At 31.0% G+C, this 23,738-nt stretch overlaps 3 protein-coding genes and 1 pseudogene across 3 annotated transcripts; 1 reads left to right on the plus strand and 3 right to left on the minus strand.

Annotated features, from left to right (window-relative positions):
• Window positions 1-5,250: 5,250 nt before the first annotated feature.
• On the minus strand, window positions 5,251-6,991 carry LOC107938287 (rust resistance kinase Lr10-like; annotated as a pseudogene).
• Window positions 6,740-10,210, minus strand: LOC121203385 (uncharacterized). Its single transcript, XM_041074567.1, has 4 exons — window positions 9,505-10,210; window positions 7,500-9,176; window positions 7,144-7,194; window positions 6,740-6,986 (listed from the first exon to the last, which is right to left on the minus strand). The coding sequence occupies exons 2-3, from the start codon at window positions 8,222-8,224 to the stop codon at window positions 7,149-7,151; spliced, it is 771 nt and encodes a 256-aa protein (XP_040930501.1). The 5' UTR covers window positions 8,225-9,176; window positions 9,505-10,210; the 3' UTR covers window positions 6,740-6,986; window positions 7,144-7,148.
• A 5,563-nt stretch (window positions 10,211-15,773) lies between these two features.
• LOC107938280 (50S ribosomal protein L13, chloroplastic) lies at window positions 15,774-19,587 on the plus strand. Its single transcript, XM_016871376.2, has 4 exons — window positions 15,774-16,287; window positions 16,756-16,941; window positions 17,925-18,095; window positions 19,136-19,587. Exons 1-4 carry the CDS (start codon window positions 15,985-15,987, stop codon window positions 19,250-19,252), a joined length of 777 nt encoding a protein of 258 aa, XP_016726865.2. The 5' UTR covers window positions 15,774-15,984; the 3' UTR covers window positions 19,253-19,587.
• A 194-nt stretch (window positions 19,588-19,781) lies between these two features.
• LOC107938278 (protein trichome birefringence-like 42) lies at window positions 19,782-22,695 on the minus strand. Its single transcript, XM_016871375.2, has 5 exons — window positions 22,304-22,695; window positions 20,849-21,020; window positions 20,565-20,740; window positions 20,284-20,442; window positions 19,782-20,200 (listed from the first exon to the last, which is right to left on the minus strand). Exons 1-5 carry the CDS (start codon window positions 22,609-22,611, stop codon window positions 19,900-19,902), a joined length of 1,116 nt encoding a protein of 371 aa, XP_016726864.1. The 5' UTR covers window positions 22,612-22,695; the 3' UTR covers window positions 19,782-19,899.
• Between the last annotated feature and the right edge of the window lie 1,043 nt (window positions 22,696-23,738).

The raw sequence follows: 23,738 nt of genomic DNA on the forward strand, positions 1-23,738 counted from the left end.
GCATAAATTATATATGAGTTCTGTATAATTATTTTGAAAATATAATTTATAATTGTAATTTATACTAATAACTTAAACAATTAACATCTCCCTAACAATTTTACCATTAGTATCCTCTTTTGGAATAATAAGAATGGAGAGAAAACAAAATTTGTACGAACAATATTGTTCATTATATCTCTCTCTATATTATTATGAACTTGTTGGCTAAATTAGTGTAATATCAATTGGAAGAGTAAAATTATTAAAAAAATTAAATTAAAATCATAAAAATAAAATAAAAAATAAATTAAGCTTTTTAAATATTCAATGAATACCCAATTATTACAACATAATCATTTATTTTAAAAACTATTTTTATACTTTTTAAAAAAAATGCTAAAATGCCTTAAATCATCTCAAATTGATCTGTTTTTTAGTGTCTAAAAACTTATTAAATTTAAATAACAAATCATACCTAAATTCAATTCGAATTAAATAGACTTAGAAATAAGTTACGTAAATGAAGCTACCTCTTTTTACAAATTCTATATTCATGTGATAGGTATATGCCTTGAGCACAACTTTTTTTTTTTTTAAATTCTTGTTAGTTTATGAGATATTTTCACGTTTTTTTTATATAAAAAAGAACAACAATGATAGTGATGTATGATGAATATTGCATTCTTAAGAATATGATTCTTTTCTTTTCACCAAATTTAAGAAAAGTTAATCTTAGTGACTTTTTTGGGCAAATTACCAATAAAAGTCTTTTTTTTTTAATTTACCGAAATGGGCCAGGTCAAAAATTATTTACCGGAATGGGTCAGTTTTTACAAAAACGCGTCCACGTCAGCGTGTTGTCAGAGGAAAAAGCAGGACAACGCTTCCTCAAGGAAGCGCTTTGCCTACGTGGACAGAAAACGCTTCCTTGAGGGCGCGCTTTCTGTACACGTAGGCAAAGCGCTTCCTTGAGGAAGCGTTTTCCTCGTGTTTGAACAGTAGCAACGATTACTTTTTTGACTGTTGGTAACCCCCCCAACGGTCCAAAAAAAATTTTCACACTTAAATCCTTTCAATCTTCAATCTTTCAATATTCTCTCAAATTTCTCTCAAATTTCTCTCAAATCTCTCAAATTTCTCTTAAATTCCTCTCAAAACTCTCATTAATTTTTTCAAAAAAGCTCTAATTTTATTTTTTCTAAATTTATTTTTTAAAATAAAAAAATTTGATCGTGTTAGCAATGGCCGGAGAATTAATTCGCTTCGATGATAAACACATATCCGTTGAACAAATGCAAATGGTAAGTGTTAAATTTAATATTTAAATATTATTTAAGATTTCTGTCATTTATGCAAATTTAAATAATTTTTATTTTATTATTTCTTATAAAAGTCTGTAGATCGGATATTGCAATGCTATATCCGTAACATGACTGGTCCTCCATCACCGTTGATAGAGGATTACCTACGGGAAGCGAGTTTTTGGCACGTGGTGATGATAGGCCGGGGGTGCAAGTTGGACCCGAAACTTATTAGTGCATTGATAGAAAGATGGAGACCCGGGACGCACATATTTCATCTTCCATGTGGAGAGTGCACTATCTGTAACACCCCTTACCCGTATCCAACACCGGAATAGGGTACGAGGCATTACCAAAACACATACACTTGTAAACGTATTTAACCGAGTTATAAAATTTCATCAAAATTAAAACTTTCAAAATAATTAACATGTTTCTATAACTTTTCCCAATATATCCTCAAAATATTATAATCATAATAATTAGGGCCTGCGAGACCCGATACATACTCATGCAATTTAATGCTTCATTTCCATTTCATTCAATTCGCAATTTCTCATGCTCATAATTTAAATCATATCACTAGCAATTTCCATTTAATTCACGTGCAATTCAATGACATCAAATTCAAAACTAATACGTATTTACCATTTAACTCAATGTTTATTGATTATACCATTCAATAACACATTTATGAAATTCTCAATTTAGCAATGAAAATATCACTTTAGTTTGAATAACAACATCGTCCTGATATAAATACACTACCACTTATCCATTTACTTTAATTCTTTTGGGCCCAACACCCCTTACCCGTATCCAACACCGGAATAGGGTACGAGGCATTACCAAAACACATACACTTGTAAACGTATTTAACCGAGTTATAAAATTTCATCAAAATTAAAACTTTCAAAATAATTAACATGTTTCTATAACTTTTCCCAATATATCCTCAAAATATTATAATCATAATAATTAGGGCCTGCGAGACCCGATACATACTCATGCAATTTAATGCTTCATTTCCATTTCATTCAATTCGCAATTTCTCATGCTCATAATTTAAATCATATCACTAGCAATTTCCATTTAATTCACGTGCAATTCAATGACATCAAATTCAAAACTAATACGTATTTACCATTTAACTCAATGTTTATTGATTATACCATTCAATAACACATTTATGAAATTCTCAATTTAGCAATGAAAATATCACTTTAGTTTGAATAACAACATCGTCCTGATATAAATACACTACCACTTATCCATTTACTTTAATTCTTTTGGGCCCATTTGTCACTTACCATCCTTAATCAAATTAGGGAACGGTCACGGAAAATTGAGTACTTCACTTTCACTTTGCCATAGTATAACTATGGTCTTACGTATGATCACTTATCACTTGTCCCTGATCAGATAAGTGTAGCCACCTATCACTTTGTTTCTTGATCAGATAAGTGTAGCCACTTATCACTTTGTTTCTTGATCAGATAAGTGTAGCCACCTATCACTTTGTTTCTTGATCAGATAAGTGTAGCCACTTATCACTTTGTTTCTTGATCAGATAAGTGTAGCCACTTATCACTTTGTCTCTTGATCAGATAAGTGTAGCTAAAGCTATCACTTATCACTTTTCACTTGTCACTTGATCAGATAAGTGTAGCCGAAGCTATCACTTATCACTTTGTCACTTGATCAGATAAGTATAGCCGAAGCTATTACTTATCACTTTCCACTTGTCACTTGATCAGATAAGTGTAGCTAAAGCTACCACTTATCACTTTGTCACTTGATCAGATAAGTATAGCCGAAGCTATTACTTATCACTTTCCACTTGTCACTTGATCAGATAAGTATAGCCGAAGCTATTACTTATCACTTTCCACTTGTCACTTGATCAGATAAGTGTAGCTAAAGCTACCACTTATCACTTTGTCACTTGATCAGAAGTACTCAAATCCGGCGTTCCGCTCAATTTGATCATTTATTCATATATCAGGCTTACCAACATGTGTTAATTCATAAACCATTCATGGTATTATTTCATGCCAAATCATATACTGAATATGCCATACACACATACTATGAAACTTTATTTTCACACATGAGCTTAAACCATGACCAATAATGCACAAAAATAAGCATCATTCATATTTCATCGTTTATGAGTTATAATCAAACATATGACCATTTATACACGAATCATTCATATATTTCCCAATTTTCCTCCTCCTCCTCTCCATTCCACATCCTTAATGTGTATAACACACTTAAACAACATTAACCATAATTTCAATATTCACTAACATGTATATTCAAAGCTATTTATCCGAGTCAGAGTCACTAAATTATTTTTATCCGGAGCTACAGAGCTCCAAATTAAGATCCGTTAATTTTCCCTGAAACTAGACTCACATATCTTCATACCATAAAATTTTCATAATTTTTGGTTCAGCCAAATAGTACAGTTTATTCTTTAAAGTTTCCCCTGTTTCGCTGTCTGACAGTTCCGACCACTCTTCACTAAAAATTAATTATCTCATTGTTCAGAATTCGGATGATGTTTTAGCTTGTTTCTTCTAAAAATAGACTAATTAAGGATTCTAACCATATAAACTATAACTCATAATCATTTTTTTACAATTTTTAATGATTTTCCAAAGTCAGAACAGGGGAACCCGAATTCATTCTGACCTTGTCTCACAAAATCTATTATATCTCATGATTTACAATTCCATTGCTCCCATCATTTCTTTTATAAGAAACTAGACTCAATAAGCTTTAGTTTCATATTTTATTCATCCTCTAATTCAATCTCTACAATTTTTGGTGATTTTTCAAAGTTACACTACTGCTGCTGTCTAAAACTGCTTTAGTGCAAAATGTTGATTTCCATTTTGCCCCAAATTTCACAGTTTATACAATTCGGTCCTTTCTCAATTAACCCTCAATTAATCTAATTTTCTCAATTAGTACTTTACTAGACATTCTAAGTTGTTACACAACTATTGAAATTCAGAATTTCCACATATAACTCTATCTTCAAACTCTTTTACTATTAGGTCCCAAACATTCACTTTCTATTCAATTCTTTCAATAAAATCAGCATATGAACAATTTAAAGCTCTAATTTCATGCTAAATCATCATATACTTCCAGCACATATTCATATCAACTTTCAACTTCTTTCATAAAATCAAAAACTAATGGATTTAACAAGTGGACCTAGTTGTAAAAGTCATAAAAATACAAAAATTTCAAGAAATAGTCAAGAATTGAACTTACTTGTAATAAAAATATGAAGAACCAGCTTGAAGAAGCCCTTCCATGGTGTTTTAGCTGATGAGAATTCAGAAAAATGAAGAGAAATCTAGATAATTCCACTTGGGTCCTAACTTTATTAAGCAAATTTTGCAATTTTCCAATTTTGCCCTTAATTCTCCTTACTTTCTTGCTGATTTCATGCCTCTGCCGTCTAGCCCAAATAGACCTTGGGTCTATTTGCCTTTAAATCCCTCTTTCTTTTATCATTTAAGCTATTTAATCATTTCCCAAAATTTTGCATTTGTTACAATTTAGTCCCTTTTGTTCAATTAATTATCGGAACTTTAAAATTTCTTAACGAAACTTTAATAATAACTTTTTAACACTCCATGAATATTTATAAAAATATTTATGGCTCAGTTTAAAATCCCCGAGGTCTTGATACCTCATTTCGATTCTAATTATTTTAATATTTATTTCTAGTGCACTATTCACTATTTCAAAAATTTTCCTAACTTCATATTTAACTTATACTTACTAAATTAATAATATTTTCTACCCATTTGTCGAATTTAGTGATCTCGAATCACCGTTCCGACACCTCTGAAAATTCAAGCCATTACATTTTTTTTTTCGTCGGATTTGTGGTCCCGAAATCACTGTTCCGACTAAGCCTAAAATCGGGCTATTACACTATCACTTTGGAAGACGTGCATTTGCAATTAGGATTGCCGGTGGACGGGGACGCAGTCACTGGGTCCGTTCATTCTGCTAATTGGGGAGCAGTATGCTACGAGCTTTTGGGTGCTATTCCGGATAATATTAACGGAGGTCGGATCGAGATGGGCTGGTTGCGAGACACATTTCCGGAGCCGGATGATGATTCTACCTAACTAAAAAAAATTTAATATGCTCTAGCATACATTCTTCAGATAATTGGAGGTTATCTGATGCTGGACTTGTCACGACCCCTTGTACATCTGAGATGGCTACTGAAACTCGTTGATTTTAGAGCAGCTGGTGAATTTAGTTGGGGGTCTGCCATGTTAGCAACACTATACCGGGAGATGCCTGTTTTAATTCTTATTCACTATCATTACATGACATGTCCACAGAAAATATCAAAGACTTCGGAGGTATCTCAAGGAGCTCGTCTTCACTTTCAAGCATCTTCAATACTTTGGTCATTGAAGGCCGATTTATGGGCTTCGTTTGTATGCACCAAAAAGCAACAATTATCATTTTTCTCATGATGCTGTTTTCACTTTCTGTCATGTCTTCAAGCTCTATGTTCTCCCCTAGTTGAAGTCTATCATAAATCCATGTAGGAAAATAAACTTGACTTGAATGTTCGGCAGAAGCGTTTAAATTTTTTCTCTTTCCCACAATTTCTATTAACATCATTCCAAAACTATATACATCAGCTTTATACGAGATACCTCCAATACTTTTATAAAATAATTCATGAGCCATATATCCAAATGTACCACGTGCTGCTGTGAGAGAAATAATACTGTCATCCACCGGATACAATTTTGCGAGACCAAAATCTGAAACTTTTGGATTAAAATTTTCATCTAAAAGAATGTTATGTGGCTTGATATCAAAATGTAAAATCTTCATGGCACAACCATTATGTAAATATTCAATACCTCGACCCACTCCAACTACTATCTCAAACATCTTTTGCCAACTCAAGCTGCTACTTCCTGATGAAAATATAAATTTGTCTAAAGACCCATTCGTCATGAAATCATAAACAAGAGCTTGTTTTTTCCTCTCCGCGCAAAAGCCAATAAGTTGCACTACATTCACATTATGAATCCTTCCAATAGTTGCAACTTCATTGATAAAATCTTGGCCATTACCTTTCGATTCCTTTAGCAATTTTATTGCGACGAGTTTGCCACTTTGAAGTTTACCTTTAAACACAGTGCCAAAACCTCCTTGACCTAATTTATTCTTGAAACCTCCAGTTATTTTCTTTATTTCAGCATATGAATATCTTATCGGCATAAAATTCTTTTGACGTTGAAGAAAGTTTTCAATCGCATATCATTCACCGACAAATGTCTTCTTCTTAATTTACGTATAATAAGAACAGTCAAACAAGATATCCCCAAAAGTGTCCGAACTAATATAATCCCTATTTTCAAAGAAAAATAAGTAAAAGAATCAAACCACAATTCTAGAATATGTATATATTATTTATTAAAACTTCTATTGATTAATGCTTAGCTTTTTTTTATTCTTCCTAATTTCTCGAATATTTTCTATTGAAATAAGAAACATTAGATGAAGCCTAATTTAAGCAATATGCAAATGCTCTATTTTTCCAAAACAAACTCCAAAGCATAGTTTTTATTTTGACCATAGTATAAAAAGTGTACCCAGTTATAAATACCTGTTATTGTAACAAAAAAATCTGTATTCCTGTTAAAAGGCAAAAAAAAAAAAGGAATTATTAGTTGAATGGATAGTAGGAATTAGGAAAGCAAAAGAGAGATTCATTAGTTAAAATATATATATAAGTAAATAAAAAAATTATATATAAAATTACACAAAGATTATATATATTGATTCAAAGTACCTTTACTAGGTGGAGAAGTAGCAGGTGGGAGGACAAGAGCCATCATGCTTTCTGCATATAGTAAAAGCAGACCAACTAACACCCAGAACAACGATTGTAGTCTGGAATATTGAACAAAACACATTAAATTTTTTTTGGTTAATCAGTGCTCCATAAGACAATGAATTAATAGGACATATTAGCAATTATGTTGTTGTAGACTAAATTTTAATTTGATTTATATATTGTTGTTGCAATTATTCAGAAGATGTGCAAGTTTAAATATGGGATTTAATTTAAGCATAATATAAAAAATATATATTTATTAAAAGAAAAACGAAAGGAGGCTATGTGAATACTAAAAAAAGAATACTTACGCGTTAACAACTGAGCCCCAACGCAGTTTAGATTGAAGATTCCATGTAATTTGGGTGCCCATCCTAAGCCTTCTGTAAATATCAAAAGTAGAGAGGCCATTTATGTTATGAAGACTGATGGGAACCAGGGCTTCAACAGTGCAAGAGGGATGGAAAGCAGAAGTTGCAATTGCTCCATCCAAAAAATAAACGTAATTCTTATTTGTTGGGGGACAAGAAGAGCAACGACAAGCATTGATGTAGTTAGCCCCACTCCATGGCTTGTTCATCTTCGTACTGCAGTTCATGACAAACATCTCTTCATATGTAAATGTATCGAAAGCAAACTCAGTATCAAGATATGTATAAGATGTTGGTCCTATTTGAGGGAATTTTCTATTTGTAGGGGAGCCGAAAGGAAGGGAACTAAGAGGAATAGAGCAGTTATCTTTGTCCACATTCACATCAACAATATGAATAGTTTGGTTATCATAAAAGATGTGTTGGACATAAAAGTTCCCTCGATCCATAGGGAAAATGGCACGGTTATTGTCGCGCACCAGCTCAAATCTCTTAAGACCACAGCTTTGAGGCTCGGTTGTTGATCGAAAAGGGTAACGGATACTAAGGTTTCCACACAGAGTAAATCCACAAGGCGTGTTTATGCTTCTAGCGGTAGAACCATGAGGAAAGAAAGATAAAGCAAGGGCTAACAGGCAAAGTAATGGAAGTTTTAGTGTTGCCATCCTAAAGTTTCAGTGGGAGAGAGGAGAATTTAATACAGGCTAACCAGTCTCAACAGTTTCTGCAATTTTTCACTCTCCAAAACCACGTCTCTCTCACTCAAATTTAAAGAAGAAAAAGGAGTAGATAACTAATTGCTCGTGGCTGATTTTTCCACACCAAATTCACAAAGGAAAAGAAAAGTGTACTCAATCCGCGGATGAAAAGTCAAGTACAGCCAATAATGGTGTCGATTTTATTACCACCAAAAGTCTCAAGTCTTTGGATATGTTTTCTTCCTATAGTTGTAGGTCCAATCAAACAGGAAAAAGGAAAACCCATGTTCGACTTCACACTTCGCGCAGAGATCAACAAGTCTTTGTACTCCATCTGAACAATTGGGCGAATGGACAAAGCCAGACAATTTTGTGCGGGGTTAGATAAAATTTTAATTTTATAATTTTTAAATAATTAAATTAAATTTTTATAATTTTAAGAGAGATCAAAGTATAATCTTACTTTTACTAATTTAAAATTTTTAAAAAATTTCAAAAACTTAAATAATAATTTTACATTTTAGGGGCCGGGACCTGATCGCCCCTAGATTCACCCTGATTGGGCGTCACTTCTACTACACTCTCCTACATAAAAAGCTTAGGAAAAGCTTGTAGGTAGCCGTTATTTTTTTTTAAGAGTTTTGTAATAGGCCCAATTCGCCCGGCCCATTATAAACTAAAAATAATAAATATAAAAAAATAAGAGAAAATAAATAGCCCAAAATTAAATCAAAGTCCAAGTTCTTTTATAAAATAGCCCAAATAACCCATTACCCCAGGCCCAATACACCCAAAAATATCTCAGCAGCACTGGAAGCTTCTGGAACGTGCCAGAATAAGCCAGAGAGTTAGGGCTCCCACGAGTGACTCCTCACATGGCCTCCTTCGCACGTCTCTCCGCTCCACTGTACAACCGAGCCTGCAAAAGAACACACCAGAAGGAGCCAATAACAGAATTCATAGCAGATGACAGTAGGAAAATAGGATTTTTTATATATTTTTTATTTTTATTTATCTTGTGAATCTGGCTATAAAAGCCATTGATGTACCTGCAAATTTTTTTAGGCACACAGAATATACACTACGCCCACTACAAAATTCCAGTACCAGAAATCAAAGAAATCAGAAGGTGATTCAATTTTTTTTTCCTTTTTCGTCTTCAATATATACATATCTATATATATATATATTCGCATATACCTGGTTTTTTTAGTTTTTTTTAAAAAGGAAAGAAAAAGAAAAATTACCTTTGCTAAATGCATTGATGAGATCCCTTGGCTTCTCCGTTGAAATCGGGGATAGAAATGCGGATTCACAAATAAAAATGGTCTTTGAAGTGTTGATTTCAATTGAAATAAAGGCTGTTTCTATACACCTCACCAATTTTAATGGTGTACTGGTGCTGAAATAGCCTTAGAAATTAAAGGCTGCTGAGTCAAAACCCTAAATAAATTGGGTGTTTGGCTTGCGTTTGGAAGGAATGGTTAATAGCCATTCAATTTCCTTTAAATTTTGGGTAAATAATGAAACGGTATAGCTTTAGGAAGGAGCAACCCACGCGTCAGCCCGTCCAAAAGACCCGGATCCGCGCTTTTGCGCTCAAAAGGGGTTATTTTTGCATCAAGTCCCTCTCCTTTTGTGTTGCATTTTGATTAGCCCCTAATTGCAACTTACCAGTTCTTTAAAATTTTCCCTAACATTTGCGCGTTTTTGCCATTGGATCTGCACCGCAACACTATGCTTTGGGGCCTGGACAATTCTCTATTCTAGTCCCTATATGTTAATGCGCATTACACATTAATCCCATTTATGATTACTTTATTCGTAGATTGACCCTCTTGTTTTAATTCTGTTTTAATTAAGTTTGTTAAACACTGTATATTCACGTTCTATTACTTGTTGGATTATATGTGTGGATATTTTTAATGATCTTGGCATTTTTATTCTATTATTTTGATAATTTGTATATTATTTGCAATAAAGTTCATTCTAATTTATGTATGCTATTAATTTTATGTGGTTTTTTTCTTTTAAATTTATTTATATTTTTAATATTTATATTCGTTTATTTTATGTGTCATTTAAGTTATCATTAGACATATATTTTAACGATATTTATATATTTAATTTACATATATTACATAAGCCATGTTATTCTTATACATATATATATTATAAACTTGTATACTTATGTTTCTAAATTTATTATGTATATAATTTATGTTAATATTAAGTTAATTTTAAAATTCATATTTTAACTCAATGATATTTTTACATACAATTATTTTTAAAATTTATCCATATATACATTACCTATATAAAATTATTTTTTTAGTGCATATTATTATTTTCATAAAACCTTACGTAAATATTTTCTTTCTTCCCTATGTATATACATTTTTCTTGTAAGAATTATATTTTAAATTATATAATTTATTTATTGAATACTCTCATATTATCCTTATGTATGTATTATTCATATATTCCATCACACTAAATCAATTTGTTACATGTAAAATTATATATTATTTGTTTCTAAATTCCCTTTATAAATATATATATCACTAAATTTGGGTGTAAATATAGCTTTGCCTTTTGTATATGACCTTGTTTTTTAGAAATTTTTGTTACATATATATAACTTATATATTTACTTTGTTTCTTTCATACATTATTAATTTTATTTTTTTTACAAATAATTATACCCAATTTTACTTGTATATACATGTTTCATAAATTTATTATGTATATTATTTTATATCATGTGTTGTCATTCCTTCATATTTAATACATTATTTAAGTTATCATGTGAATTATCAATTTTTGAATGAATTTGTGTTTTAAATATTTCATTTATAATTTGATTTGAACTTTTTATTTTATAATAACTATTTCAATAACATGTATCCCAAGTTTTTATCCAAATTTATGTCTTGTTACAATGCATTATGTATTTCATCTATTTTAAAACAAATAAATTCATCTATTTTAAAACAAATAAACGTGTTTTTGAGCAAATTTCTAATTTCCTTTATCATTCAAAAAAATTCTGAAATAAGGCAATATCTAATATTTGGGGAATTCGAAAAATCGTGCTCAATTGTACTGGGTATGACTTTTCCGGTGAACCAAATATTTGGATAACCTTTTATAATTTTAATGTATGAGTTTTCAAAAGTCGAAAATTAATTGCGTTTTTAAAGGTATAAGGGATATCCAATCGTGCTGGGTATGATACTGCACATCTTTGAAACGAGAGATTTTTGACTACTAATTTGAACTGTTCAAGCATTTTAAAAAATCATACTTTGAAAAATCTTTTCTTTTAAGACCTTTTGGTATAAGGACAGCATCAAATCAATTAGGTACCAATTTTTGGGCGTCATGAGAGTGCTAACCCTTCCTCATGTGTAACCGACTCCCGAACCACTTTTTTTATTTTTCATGAATAATAGGTGGCCCAATCACACCTAAATCAAGAGATTGGTGGCGACTCCACATTTTTTTTTGTTTTCAAAAGTCAATTCCCATTGTTTTCAAAATAAAAAGGGTTTCGACAAGTTTAATTTTAAGAATTTTAATAAAATGTTAGATATTTGATAAGGCTATATAAATATTGGTAAATTGATAGAAATATTGATAAATTCATAAATATTTTAGATTTTTTATTATAATTTTGCCGTGGTGTTGTTTACTTGGACCGATGTTCTTGTTTACTTTAATTTTTCGTTGTATGATCATATTTAAAAATTTTTAAAAAAAATTACATAAAAATAAACAATATCAAATTCATTTTTTTTAATTTAACTCGAACAAATATATTCAATTCGATTTGAATTTCATCTCACTTAACTTGATTCGAAAAAATTTCAAGTCAAGTTAAGATGATGAAATAAGATTCAAAAACTCAATTAACTCAAAATTTTTCTATTTGATTTAACCGAACACTCACCTCTAATAAGTGATTTGCAATTCTAGGGGTTCCTTTCCTTTTTTTTTCCTTAATAATTTATTATGACTAAAAATGCAAGGTGGTAAAAGGTAAAAGGAGCATGCCATTAAAATTAACTTTTAAATGCTAAATCTATTCATTAAAAAAAATTAAAATCATATCACTAGACATTATCACAAAAATTAATATTTAATCATATTTAAGTCTCAATTGATCAAAATGCCCTCAAGAGCAAAATTATCATTTTGTCCCTTAACTTGTATTTTTTATCCAATTGGACCCGAAACTTTTAAAATGTCTCAAAATACATTTTAATACTCTCTCAATAGTAAATCTATTAAAAATGAATTTCTCTCATCAGATATACATATAAAATTATTGGAACAATTTCGTACGGAACACCAATTTTTTTTTTTTGGGGGGAGGGTGTTACATGTTCGACCATCAATAGTGGCATCTCTCATTCACACCTTTCATTATTGCGTAAATCTAGATGGTTCAACCATTGATGGTGACACTTTTTGTTATTGCATAATTTTGAACGTTTAACCATCAATGGTGGCACCTATGATCAGACGATACTTCGTTACTTATTGTTCAACTTTACAACATCACACCCTTTCACTAAGGGAATGGCTCCAAAAGATACAATTCCCTCAACCTTCCACTAAAGGTCCAATCCATTAAGGGTTTATTTTAATAAGGGTACAACTCCTAAAAGTACAACTCTCTCACCCTTCCACTAAGGGTACGACTCCTAAATGTGCAACTCCCACACCCTTCTAAGGATCCATTCCATTTAAGGGCATGACTTCTAAAGATACAACTTTCACATCTTCTTAGGTTCCATTCCACTAAAAGTACGACCCTTAAAGGTACAACTCTCTCACCCTCTACTAAAGATTCATTCCATGATAATATGGCTCTTAACGGTCCAACTCTCACACTTTCTTAAAGGTAATAACGATATTACCCTTTTTTAATTATTTATTTATATTAATCAATCCTAACAAACTCAATATAATATTGAATGGTTGCTTCCCATTTGAGGCAAGTTTAATTTAGAGGATTGATTTACCTTTGGTGTTAGTATAATTCTAAATACTTATGAATGATTTCAATGCCTATGATGGTGGTGTAATTCCTAATACTTAGGAATTATAACAAATTTTATAAAAAGAAATACAAGTAGATTTTTATAAATTAAATTGACCTTGCTTATGACACAAAAACCTTATCACTACTTTTCAACTAAGACAAAGTCATTTTATAACCTCCATTTTAATTGGGAGAGGAGACAATTGTTATATATCTTGATAACATGAGTCCCACTAAAGACCTTTATACCCTTCTTAGATTGGGGCAAAGGAGATTCTTCTTCTCTTTCAGTGCCAAATCTATCCAACCACTATACACATCTTTGAGCTCATTCTCTCACCATAGGAGTTATTCATTATTTCTCCTCCTCATCTTAATCAATAGTAGCTCTCTACCCTACTCAAGTGAACCACTCCAAATTCCCATCACTCTTTTCACCTTATTGAAATCTTGTATCAAGTTATATATATTTTCCATCATTAATTTTGAAATTTTAAATGCCCAAATAAATAAATATTAACCTTATACCATACTTATTATGTGGGTAAAAAATAAAATTAATATAAAATAAAATTTTAATATAAAAGAATTTTTAATTAATATATTTTCAAAAAATTAATGGTTATTGATAAAGTAATTAAAATGTATATAATTGTTGATAAGATACATGATACATGAGACGATACATGATATATGATACAATATATATATAACAATGTACTTTAGTTTCAACAAAATGCCGCTATTAAGAGAAAATTAAAAAAATCAAGGGTAAATTACAAAAACAATCATTTTTATTTAACTTAAAGTATATTTTAGTCATTTATGTTTGAAATGTTACGTTTTAGTTAATTACGTTATCGTTTTGATACGAAATAGTCACTCTACCGTTAAGCTTTGTTACCTCTCCAACAGCGGTCATACATGGTAGTCCAAATCGATTTTAAACGCCGACTTAAATATCCTACATGACAGTTCAAATTAAATTTATCTAATTAAAAACCTATTTTTATACCAGGAACTGGACATCCAAGTTGGCATTTAAAACCCATTTGGACTGCCACGTAGGACTGTCATTAGGGAGGTAATGAATTTTAATGGTAGAGTGACCATTTCATAACAAAACGATAACGTAAGTGAATAAAATGTAACATTTCAAACATAAGTGACTAAAATGTAATATGAGGTAAACAAAAATGATTATTTTAGCAATTTTCCATAAAATAAATTTTGTGGTAGAAAAGAAAAAAGGAGTGGATAATACATTTTTATTGAGAATAGCTTTTATAAGTTTATTTTGTTAAAAAGTATTTAGAACTTATTACACTATTTTTTATATTCTATTCTCATTGGAATGAAATATTATTTTAACTTTTTTTTAAGAAAATTTCGTTAATTCAACATAAATTCAATTAAAAAATTTCAATATTAACATAGATAAATGTATAGTTATAATGATGTATGTGAATCCTATAATAAAAATTAATCCCCTTCCTAAACATGCACTACAAACCATTATAAACTATGCAATAATTACTCAGTACTTGCTAACGTATGATCTGCATTTGACATTTATTTATTACTTACTTCATAATGTATTCAAATATTTTTTTAAAAAGAAATTATGGATTAATCCATTTCATCAAATGCTTGAGTTGAGTTGTTAATTAATATTCATTATTATTTTTTGAACAAAGAAAGACTTTTAAGTATGTCATCACTTGTTTAGAGTCTCTATCAAACACATTGATAATAGGGATTCAAACTTATCATTTCTCCTTCCTCATGTCAAATATTTGTTTTGAAAAAATATTGTAAAAAATAGAACGTCGATAATGATAATGTATCGCAAAAAATAAAAAATAAAAAATACGTATTTTTACGTGAAAACCCATTCGAGAAAAAAATCACAGGTAGATGAGAAGATAATTCACTATGTGAAATTCGAATGATTATAAGAAAAGTAGACTATATTTATTTATAGGTTTGTAAAACCATATTCTAATAGAAAGAGTATAGTAAAGTTGAAACACCAGAATTCGGGCCACTCAATTCTAACAAATATCATCTTCTTTTAAAAATGGTAAAAAAAACAAAAAAAAAAACTAAGTTTCTAAACTGGATTTGTATCTTCTTATTTTGCATAGATCTATTTATAAATTCAGTTATCTGTCTAAATTTGAAAGTTTTCTTAAAATTTATGAGGATTTTGATAAAAATATTAGATTCAAAAAATAAATTTTAAAAAATAAATTTATTTAAAATATGAGTTGAACTTGATATTGAACATTAAAAACTCAAATTGGACTCAAATCATTCTTTTTTTTTCTAATTTTCTATTATATATTATACTATGTTTTTTATATTTTTTAATTTATATAACACATAAAATATTATTTTTAAAATAATATTATTTAAAAATATATTAATATTATATTTAAATTTAACCTATTCTCAACCCGATCCATTAGCACAGTCGCATATGGTGTTTATTTCTAACGGGAAGGTTTTGGGTTTATCTTTCAAAACTGTAGGCCCAAACCAATCCAACTCTGGTCTAAGCTTGGTAGCGAGGGGAACCGAATTACTGTCAACTGTAAAGTGTGGTGTCACTGTGCTGGGAAAAAGTGAAAGTAAAACGAAAGAAGCCCATCTTATCCGATGTCTTGAGTAGTTCATGGAAGCAGCAACGGTGAAGCAGTCGGTGAAACTAAAGAAAATGGCTATTCTTTGTGCTTCAACCTCAACCATTTTCTCTTCTTCAGAGAGAACTTCTTTTGGTTCTTTGAAAAAGACTATTCCCAGTAACCAAAGCTCATTTCTTGGGTTCTTCCCTGTAGCAGCATTGTCCAAACCTGGCTCTGTTCGGCCAACAACACTGTCTTTCTCTAAACGAGATTTCCGGGTTTGTTGTCAGGACCTCTCTCTTGTCCCTGAAAACCAACGTTGGATGTTCGAAGAATCCGAGGCTGATGGCCCTGTAAAGACTCTCTCTTTTTCTTTCCTTTTTATTTTCTTCTTCCTTTGTTAAAGCTTTTTCTGGGTTTTGAATGGAAGATAGGTTAATGTGATTGTGTCTGTTTAAGTTATTAATTTTATCTGAAAATTTTGGATTTTTGTGGGTTTGAACCTTGAACAAGACTTGGTAGAGGTTTCTGCTTCTGCTTGGAAACTTTAGCCATTAGATTCATCTCGGGATTCTAAAATTAGGTGTTTCTAATTTCTGTTAAGTGAAAATTATTAGTTTCAGATAATATATATTGGGAATTTCTGTTCTAATGGTGTACATTACTTTCCTACTTTTTTTTCCCACAATTATTATTGCAGGTTTACGTTCACGTTCAGAATCTTTTATCATATGCTATCTGCTTCTCGCTGTGTTTTGATTAGTTTCTGCTTTTCAGTATGACTGATTACTTATTTCGGGTCATGTTCTTTCTGTTTGCAGGACATTTGGAACAACACATGGTATCCCAAAGCTAAAGATCACATAAATACAGAAAAAACATGGTATGTTGTTGATGCTACGGATAAAATTCTGGGAAGATTGGCGTCAACAATTTCCGTGCATATTCGTGGAAAGAATTTGGCCACTTATACTCCTAGTGTGGATATGGGAGCCTTTGTGATAGTGGTATGTGGTTTTTGTGGTCATTAGGTGTCTTGTTAAGACTAAATTTAGGAGCTGTTTTCTTTATAAGAACTCGTTTATGTTGTTTGTTGTTAGTTTGGTGTTGAAACTTGAAAAGAGGTTGGACTATGGAGAAACTGTTGGCTGCTCTGAAATTTACATGTTACAATTGCTCACGTTCTTTGGGTTATAATCTGTTCTATTGTGCAAAATTAAAGCTTTTTTTGGTTGACTGCATTTGCTATTAGTAGTGCAAGTCTATGGATCTTGATCGGGGCTTTTGATGTTCTTTGTGTCTACATATAAGTAGTTGATTGAAACAGAACTCAAGCAAATCTGTGTGTAAGCTCATAGGTTTTGGAGTTATATGATGTTGTGTGTCATTTCTTTTTCCTTTTCTATGGTTGTTTCCTATTGTGTCGAGTTTGCTTCCAGTCTTACCGATCTCTCAACTGTTATGAAATGCTTTACATCATGGGAAATTCTTTATACTAGAAATTTTGAAGACATGAAATTTGAAGTGCTTCGATACGGTTGATTGAGCGCTTATTTCTGTATATCTGGATAATAGTATGATGGCATTGTTTTTCATCATGATAAACTACTTGTCTGAGCAATTTCTTTTACAAGAATACTAATATAAAAAGTGCTTGTTTTAATTGTTTCTTTTGAAGTTCCTTTCTTAAAAAATTGTGTGCCTTATTGTCAGGCCCTAGAAAATGTAACAGAGTTGGATTGAGTGATATAATTTTACAGTTTTATTGTATGAACAAATTTTCTCTTCTAGAAACCTGTAGCTATTGGTATGGATCTGGTTGACTATATATTCTGAAAAAAGATATGGTTGCTTCAAGGATCATAATTCACCTTATAGTAATTTGGCAATTTAGGGGAGGGAGCTTTGATATTACTTTCTGGTTTCTTACAATATGTTTATTTTATGTTTTATAAATCCTAAAATTTTTTGGTCTACTTTGACTCAATAGGTAAATGCTGAAAAAGTTTCTGTATCTGGAAAGAAAAGGACACAAAAGCTCTACAGGAGGCATTCAGGAAGACCAGGTGGCATGAAAGTGGAAACATTCAATCAGCTGCAGCAGAGAATTCCTGAAAGAATTATTGAGCATGCTGTTCGTGGTATGCTTCCTAAAGGAAGGGTACGTTCATTGGTTTCAAACTAAAGACTAATAATAGGTAGATCTATGTTATCCTGACTTGGTTTCTGTATCAGATATAGGTATGTGCTAGTTATGCTCAACCTTTTCTAAGTATTTTCCATATATTTGGAAGGCTATATCTCCATGTCCATGTTCGAATATGTTAGACAGAGGTGTAGGACACAAGAACTTTAGAGAAAACGAAGAATCTGGAAGATATAACTTTAAATATGAATTGGTATATGGATATAATTTTTTCCATCCCTTATATCAATAATTTAGCTCGCTTATTAAAGGGATAATAAATCCTCATAACCCTTTGGAATTTATCTATTTGTATCATCGTGTGCCTGGTTTCTTTGCATGTCTGACTCATTCTACTGCTAAGCTTTTCATGCAGTTTAAACTTACTAGGAATTTTCCAAATATGACTGGCCTTCTGGCACAATGTTTTCACTGACTAGTTGTCATCACTAATGAGAAAAAAAACTTACTGTGGGCTTTCTATGCCCACTACCTTGAACTTGGTGATTTAGGTACTCTACAAATAGCTTTACATTTGTAATAAAGACAGCAAAAAGGCCCGTTACAGTCATGGATGATGGAGGAGTCTAAAATGTACAAGTGCTGAAAGAATATTAACCCTGAAATCTGAGGAACTCTGTTAATGGTCTATGTAATGTGCAAAGTTCCATGTGCCAACCTTTGAAATGAAGATAGGATATGGTAAACAATTTGACATCAGCTAAGCAACCTCAGTTTGTGAATACAATTATGATAATTCTTACTAGAGTGCATTTGTTAATACAATTATGATAATTCTTACTAGAGTGCATTTGTTAAGGTTTATAAAAGTGAATAAATCTAATTCAAGCCAATAATTACAATGACTTGTATTGGCTTTTACATTGAATCCATTGGTTCCAATCTGTTCCAGAAGTTTACTCCAGGAATCAATATGCTGTTTCTTTTGTATACTGCGTGCATGATGCTCAACATTAATTATTGCCTAACCCAACACTAATATTTGCCTTCCTCAGCTTGGTAGAGCATTGTTTAACCACCTAAAGGTTTACAAGGGTCCAGACCATCCACACGATGCTCAGAAGCCTATTGAGCTGCCAATACGGGACAAGAGGGTTCAGAAGCAGAGATAATCAAAATATAAAGCAGGGTCTGGCTTGAGAGTGCGCAGGCAAATGCTTCACATCCTGCTTGCCGTTTACTCATGTTTTTGGTCCTCCGGGTATGAGCTTCTTTCTTTGGCTCTCCGTGACAGCATGCTGCACTTGTTTATATTTTGATTGTTGAGGTATTTGAAATGAATCTTTACCTTTCTTGAGCTGAAGTTGGATGCTAAACTCTGATTGTTGTTTATGATGTATGTTTCAGTTTCGGTAGCATGTAATTTAAATCATATCTGTAGTTCCTTGGGATTGAACCAAGTTTGTTTGATTCATTAATCAAATAATTCATCATTTATTTCTTTTAATTTTAATGATTATAATCTAAATTGGGATAAAACTTCATTAGTTTTTACTGGTGACTAAATCCTGGTTGCAATGGCTCCTTTTGGCATCTGTGACGATGAAGCTAGGTTATGACTAGCTCATCTGACTGGTAGCTAGCAACCAGACTGGTTGCAGGTGTCGCAGAAGCTGATTATTTTTTCTTAGATATTCAGAAAAAAGAAAGATTTCTTTTTATTGTAACTAAAATTTGATTCCCTTACCATAAGAAACAACCAATGTGGTTGTTAGTTAGTTGGTAAATTTTCTCCCCACACTATAAGGAAAAGAATAACTTAGCTTTGAACCAAAGCTGCATATAATAGTTGATTCCAAGTATCAGGCATACCAGCAAGACACCAATGGCTGCAATCGATGAGCTTGGGGCCAGCACCGGCGTAGATTGAAGGATGACCGTCTTTTCTTAACTGTGTCAGCAAAGTAATGTCAAGTAGATAGGCAGGCTTAGTCATTTTACTCAAAACAGTCTTTAGAATAGCTTCCCCAGGCACAGGAGGCCCTGGATATGTTGACCCTTTCAATGGTTCTGTTTGTTTAATGCAACCTTTATTGCTTGGTTCACCCCATTCCTTGGCACTGCAAACCAAAGCAAAGTGAATGAAAATTGAGTTGAAGTCATGGCAAATACTTGAGGGGGACCAGAAGTTTAAGAAGTTTACTTGAAATGAACAGCAGCAACTCCTTGGAAGAAGACTCTAGTCTTTGAAGGATCAATGTTGGTATCAACCCAATTTGCCCATGTTGTCATTGCAATCTTGTATGCTTCCATGTGATCCATCTCTTTCACTGTCTTGTTTCCATACTGGAAGTAGTCCCATCTGCAACAGTACCAATGTTACTCCAAATACAAATTATTATTTTTTCTACTTTTACGATTTCTACTATTCTAAGATATTAGAGGTGACAATTGGGTGTGTTTGGTTTAGGGAAAAGAAAGTACGATTGAAAACGTCCGGAATGAGTCCACCAATGGTAGCTGTTGAAGATCAAGACATCAGCTCCAAGCCACAAATGCCCAGTACTGATTGAATCAAGCTTCAAAACTTTACCAATTTTTTCATAAGCCATATCCACCAGGAACCCATTTTTCAGCCAGTTAACTGATACCCCATAGTCCTGCAATGTTTTTTAAATTAAAAAAAATTGCAAACTTTATATCTATAAGCAGACAAGAATCAACTGGAACATATTTTGGGCAAGTAAGATAAATTTGGGAAACAATACCGGCAATGAAAATGTAGAGAGCAGGCCTCTTGAAGCAAATGTGTAGTTTGGGTTTGGGATTGCAGAATGTAGCATGCAAATGAGTGATCTCCACATATTGTTACTTAATGAATCCCCCACAAAAAGTATCTTCTTGTTCTTATATTTCTCCAGGAAACCAATTCCATTGAACCTAATATCACATTTCAGCAAAATATATTCAAATTAGGGATAGTAAATGTCAAAAATTTAGAAATTAAATTATTTTTCATATATTATGATTATAGATACCCGCTAATAGCTCATATTAATTTTTAACCAATCACATGAAGAAACACAAATTTATTTATTTTTTAATTTTAAGTTATAACATATTATTTGAATACTTGAGTAATAATTAAGCTTTTTCTTGTATTAATACACTAAATAGTAAAAATAAATCATAATTTTTTAAAATAAAAATAAAATACTATTTTTCTATAAAAAAAATAAATTTCCCCCATAGGACGACCCTAAATCCAATCTTCTTGATATGACGTTTCCTTAGATACATCTCTCCTAAATGAAATAATTGTTTTAGTACAACATTTTTTATTATAGACAAAACTTAATTTCTTCACACGTGACAAACTTTTAAAAAACATTTAATAACCAAACCAGAAGACCAATCTATGTGTTGTTTTGCCTTCCATTTATGTAGCACAAGTCAATGTTTGGCACAATCCTTAATATAATAATCACATGTTCAAACAAAGATCTCCCTCCATTGTATTCCTAAATTTTCCCTCTTTTCCCATGAAAAAAGGGTCAAATTGTGGTTTTGGTTAGTCCATTATACTCAAATTGGGGATTTAATTCCATTATACTCAAATGGAAAATTTTTAATTTATACCTCTTTAAAATTTATAAAAATTTAATTTAATCCTTTAAAAATTACATTTCTACTATTGTAAAAATATATAATTTAATTTACCCCAAAAAATTTCTAACTTACCCTTGAATTTGATATAATTTAATCATTCTATTTTTTTTAATACCATTACTTAATCCAAACAGTTAGCACTGTTAACTATTTTGAATGAAATATTTTGAAGATAAAATTCATATCAATATTTTAATTGTAATAGTTAATGATGATGACATTATAAAAACAAACGAACACACTATACCACATTAAAGCAAATGGACTAAAACATAAATCTAAACAAAGTAGAGGGACCAAAATCAAAATTGACGCAAATAGTAATAATTAATTTTTTTAGACAGAGTAATAGCTAAATCATGCTTGGTATAATCTTATTGATATCCTTAATTTCATGAAAATAAAAAAAAATTCAAAGAATTAAAAACAATCGTCTCTTAACGTTAATGATGAGAAAAAAAATAGATTCAATCGACATTTGCATGTACCCCAGATTGTATTTCAGAAAAAAAAACAATGAGAGAGAAAAATGGAAAGGAATAACATAACTTTACCTGGGGAGTGCACAGTCATTAGGTTGCCATCTATACTTGAGGTAATTCCGATCAGGTCTGCCATTTTTCTGGCAATCGAAGCCACCGCCGATGAAGGGACAACTCGAAGAATCATAAAGAGGGTTAAAAGAATCATCAAAAACCCAACTTCCTTGAAAAAAATCACAGCTTTTCACTTCATTTATCTTCACTTCATACCCCATGTTAAAGCTGCTGTGAATATCTCCATGAACTAAAACTATAGCTAAAGAAAGTAAAACAGCAGCAAGGCAATGGTAGTAACCTAAAAAACCAAGCAAAGCAGCCATGAAAGCATAAGCAAATGAAGGTACTATAGCCACATAAGGTTCTGCATTTATATAAGATAAATTTTTTTTCTAAAAAAAAGGGTGCTTTAATTTCAAGGTTTAAATAAGGTAACAGAATTGCTTTGTTTTTATTTGTATTGTCTGGCAGCCAGATAAGGGCATAAATTTTTCAGCATTAGTTTAGGTTACTTACATCAAATCTAAATTTCAAGAGTTTGGACTGTTTGTTAATTAATTAATTCATTCATAAATGACACAAGATGGTTGGTTGAAAATTGCCAGAATCCAAGCTGTTTGACCATATAATTATTTGTTTATTTCTTTTTAATTAATTTATACCTTTACTAAGTACTGTAATTTCATTAATTATTTGATTAAACTTATTATTGTTATCAACTAATAATAGACTTTCAGTTTAATTAATTAGAAGTTTAAGGGTTATGTCTTCATTTATCTAAGAATGGGTCTTAATTAATTAAAATTTATTTATATTACTATTAAATTATTTAAATATATAAATATTAATAGAAAATAATTATTTAAATATTTAAATATATATTTTTATATAATACTTAGAACTACTCATAACCCCTTCCGATATTAATTCACTTAAAACTCAATTAATTATAATTAGTCTTCTAAATCTAACTAATAAACAGTTTTTTTTTTAATTGTTGAAATCTAAACCCATGTGCAGCTCCACATGCAGCTGTTACTGATTGCGAAAAGATGTTGGCGTGATTGCGAAAAGTTTATAATCCTATTTTTTCTAAAAAAAAAATCTTATTTAATATATATTTCCATGCTAGGGATAATATAATTTATGGTCCTTGAACTTAGTAATTGGGTCTATTTTGTATTTTTATTTTTTTTGTTCACTTTGGTCCTTAAACTTGATAACTAAATTTTGTCAAGATTTGATGATGTGACCAATGTTACTGAAATATCACCAAATCAGACAAATCGAATATTGATCAATATAACAGCACTAACAGAGGGATTGAATTAATTGACTCAAAAATTTCTTAGAATTAGTAAAAATCAAAAAGCGGACTGAAAATCGATAGTTGAACATGTTGAAATGGTTTAATAAAACTTTTATGATTTTTTAATTATTTATTTAATTA

Source organism: Gossypium hirsutum, chromosome A01 (assembly GCF_007990345.1).
Source record: "Gossypium hirsutum isolate 1008001.06 chromosome A01, Gossypium_hirsutum_v2.1, whole genome shotgun sequence".
Taxonomy (NCBI): Eukaryota; Viridiplantae; Streptophyta; class Magnoliopsida; order Malvales; family Malvaceae; genus Gossypium; species Gossypium hirsutum.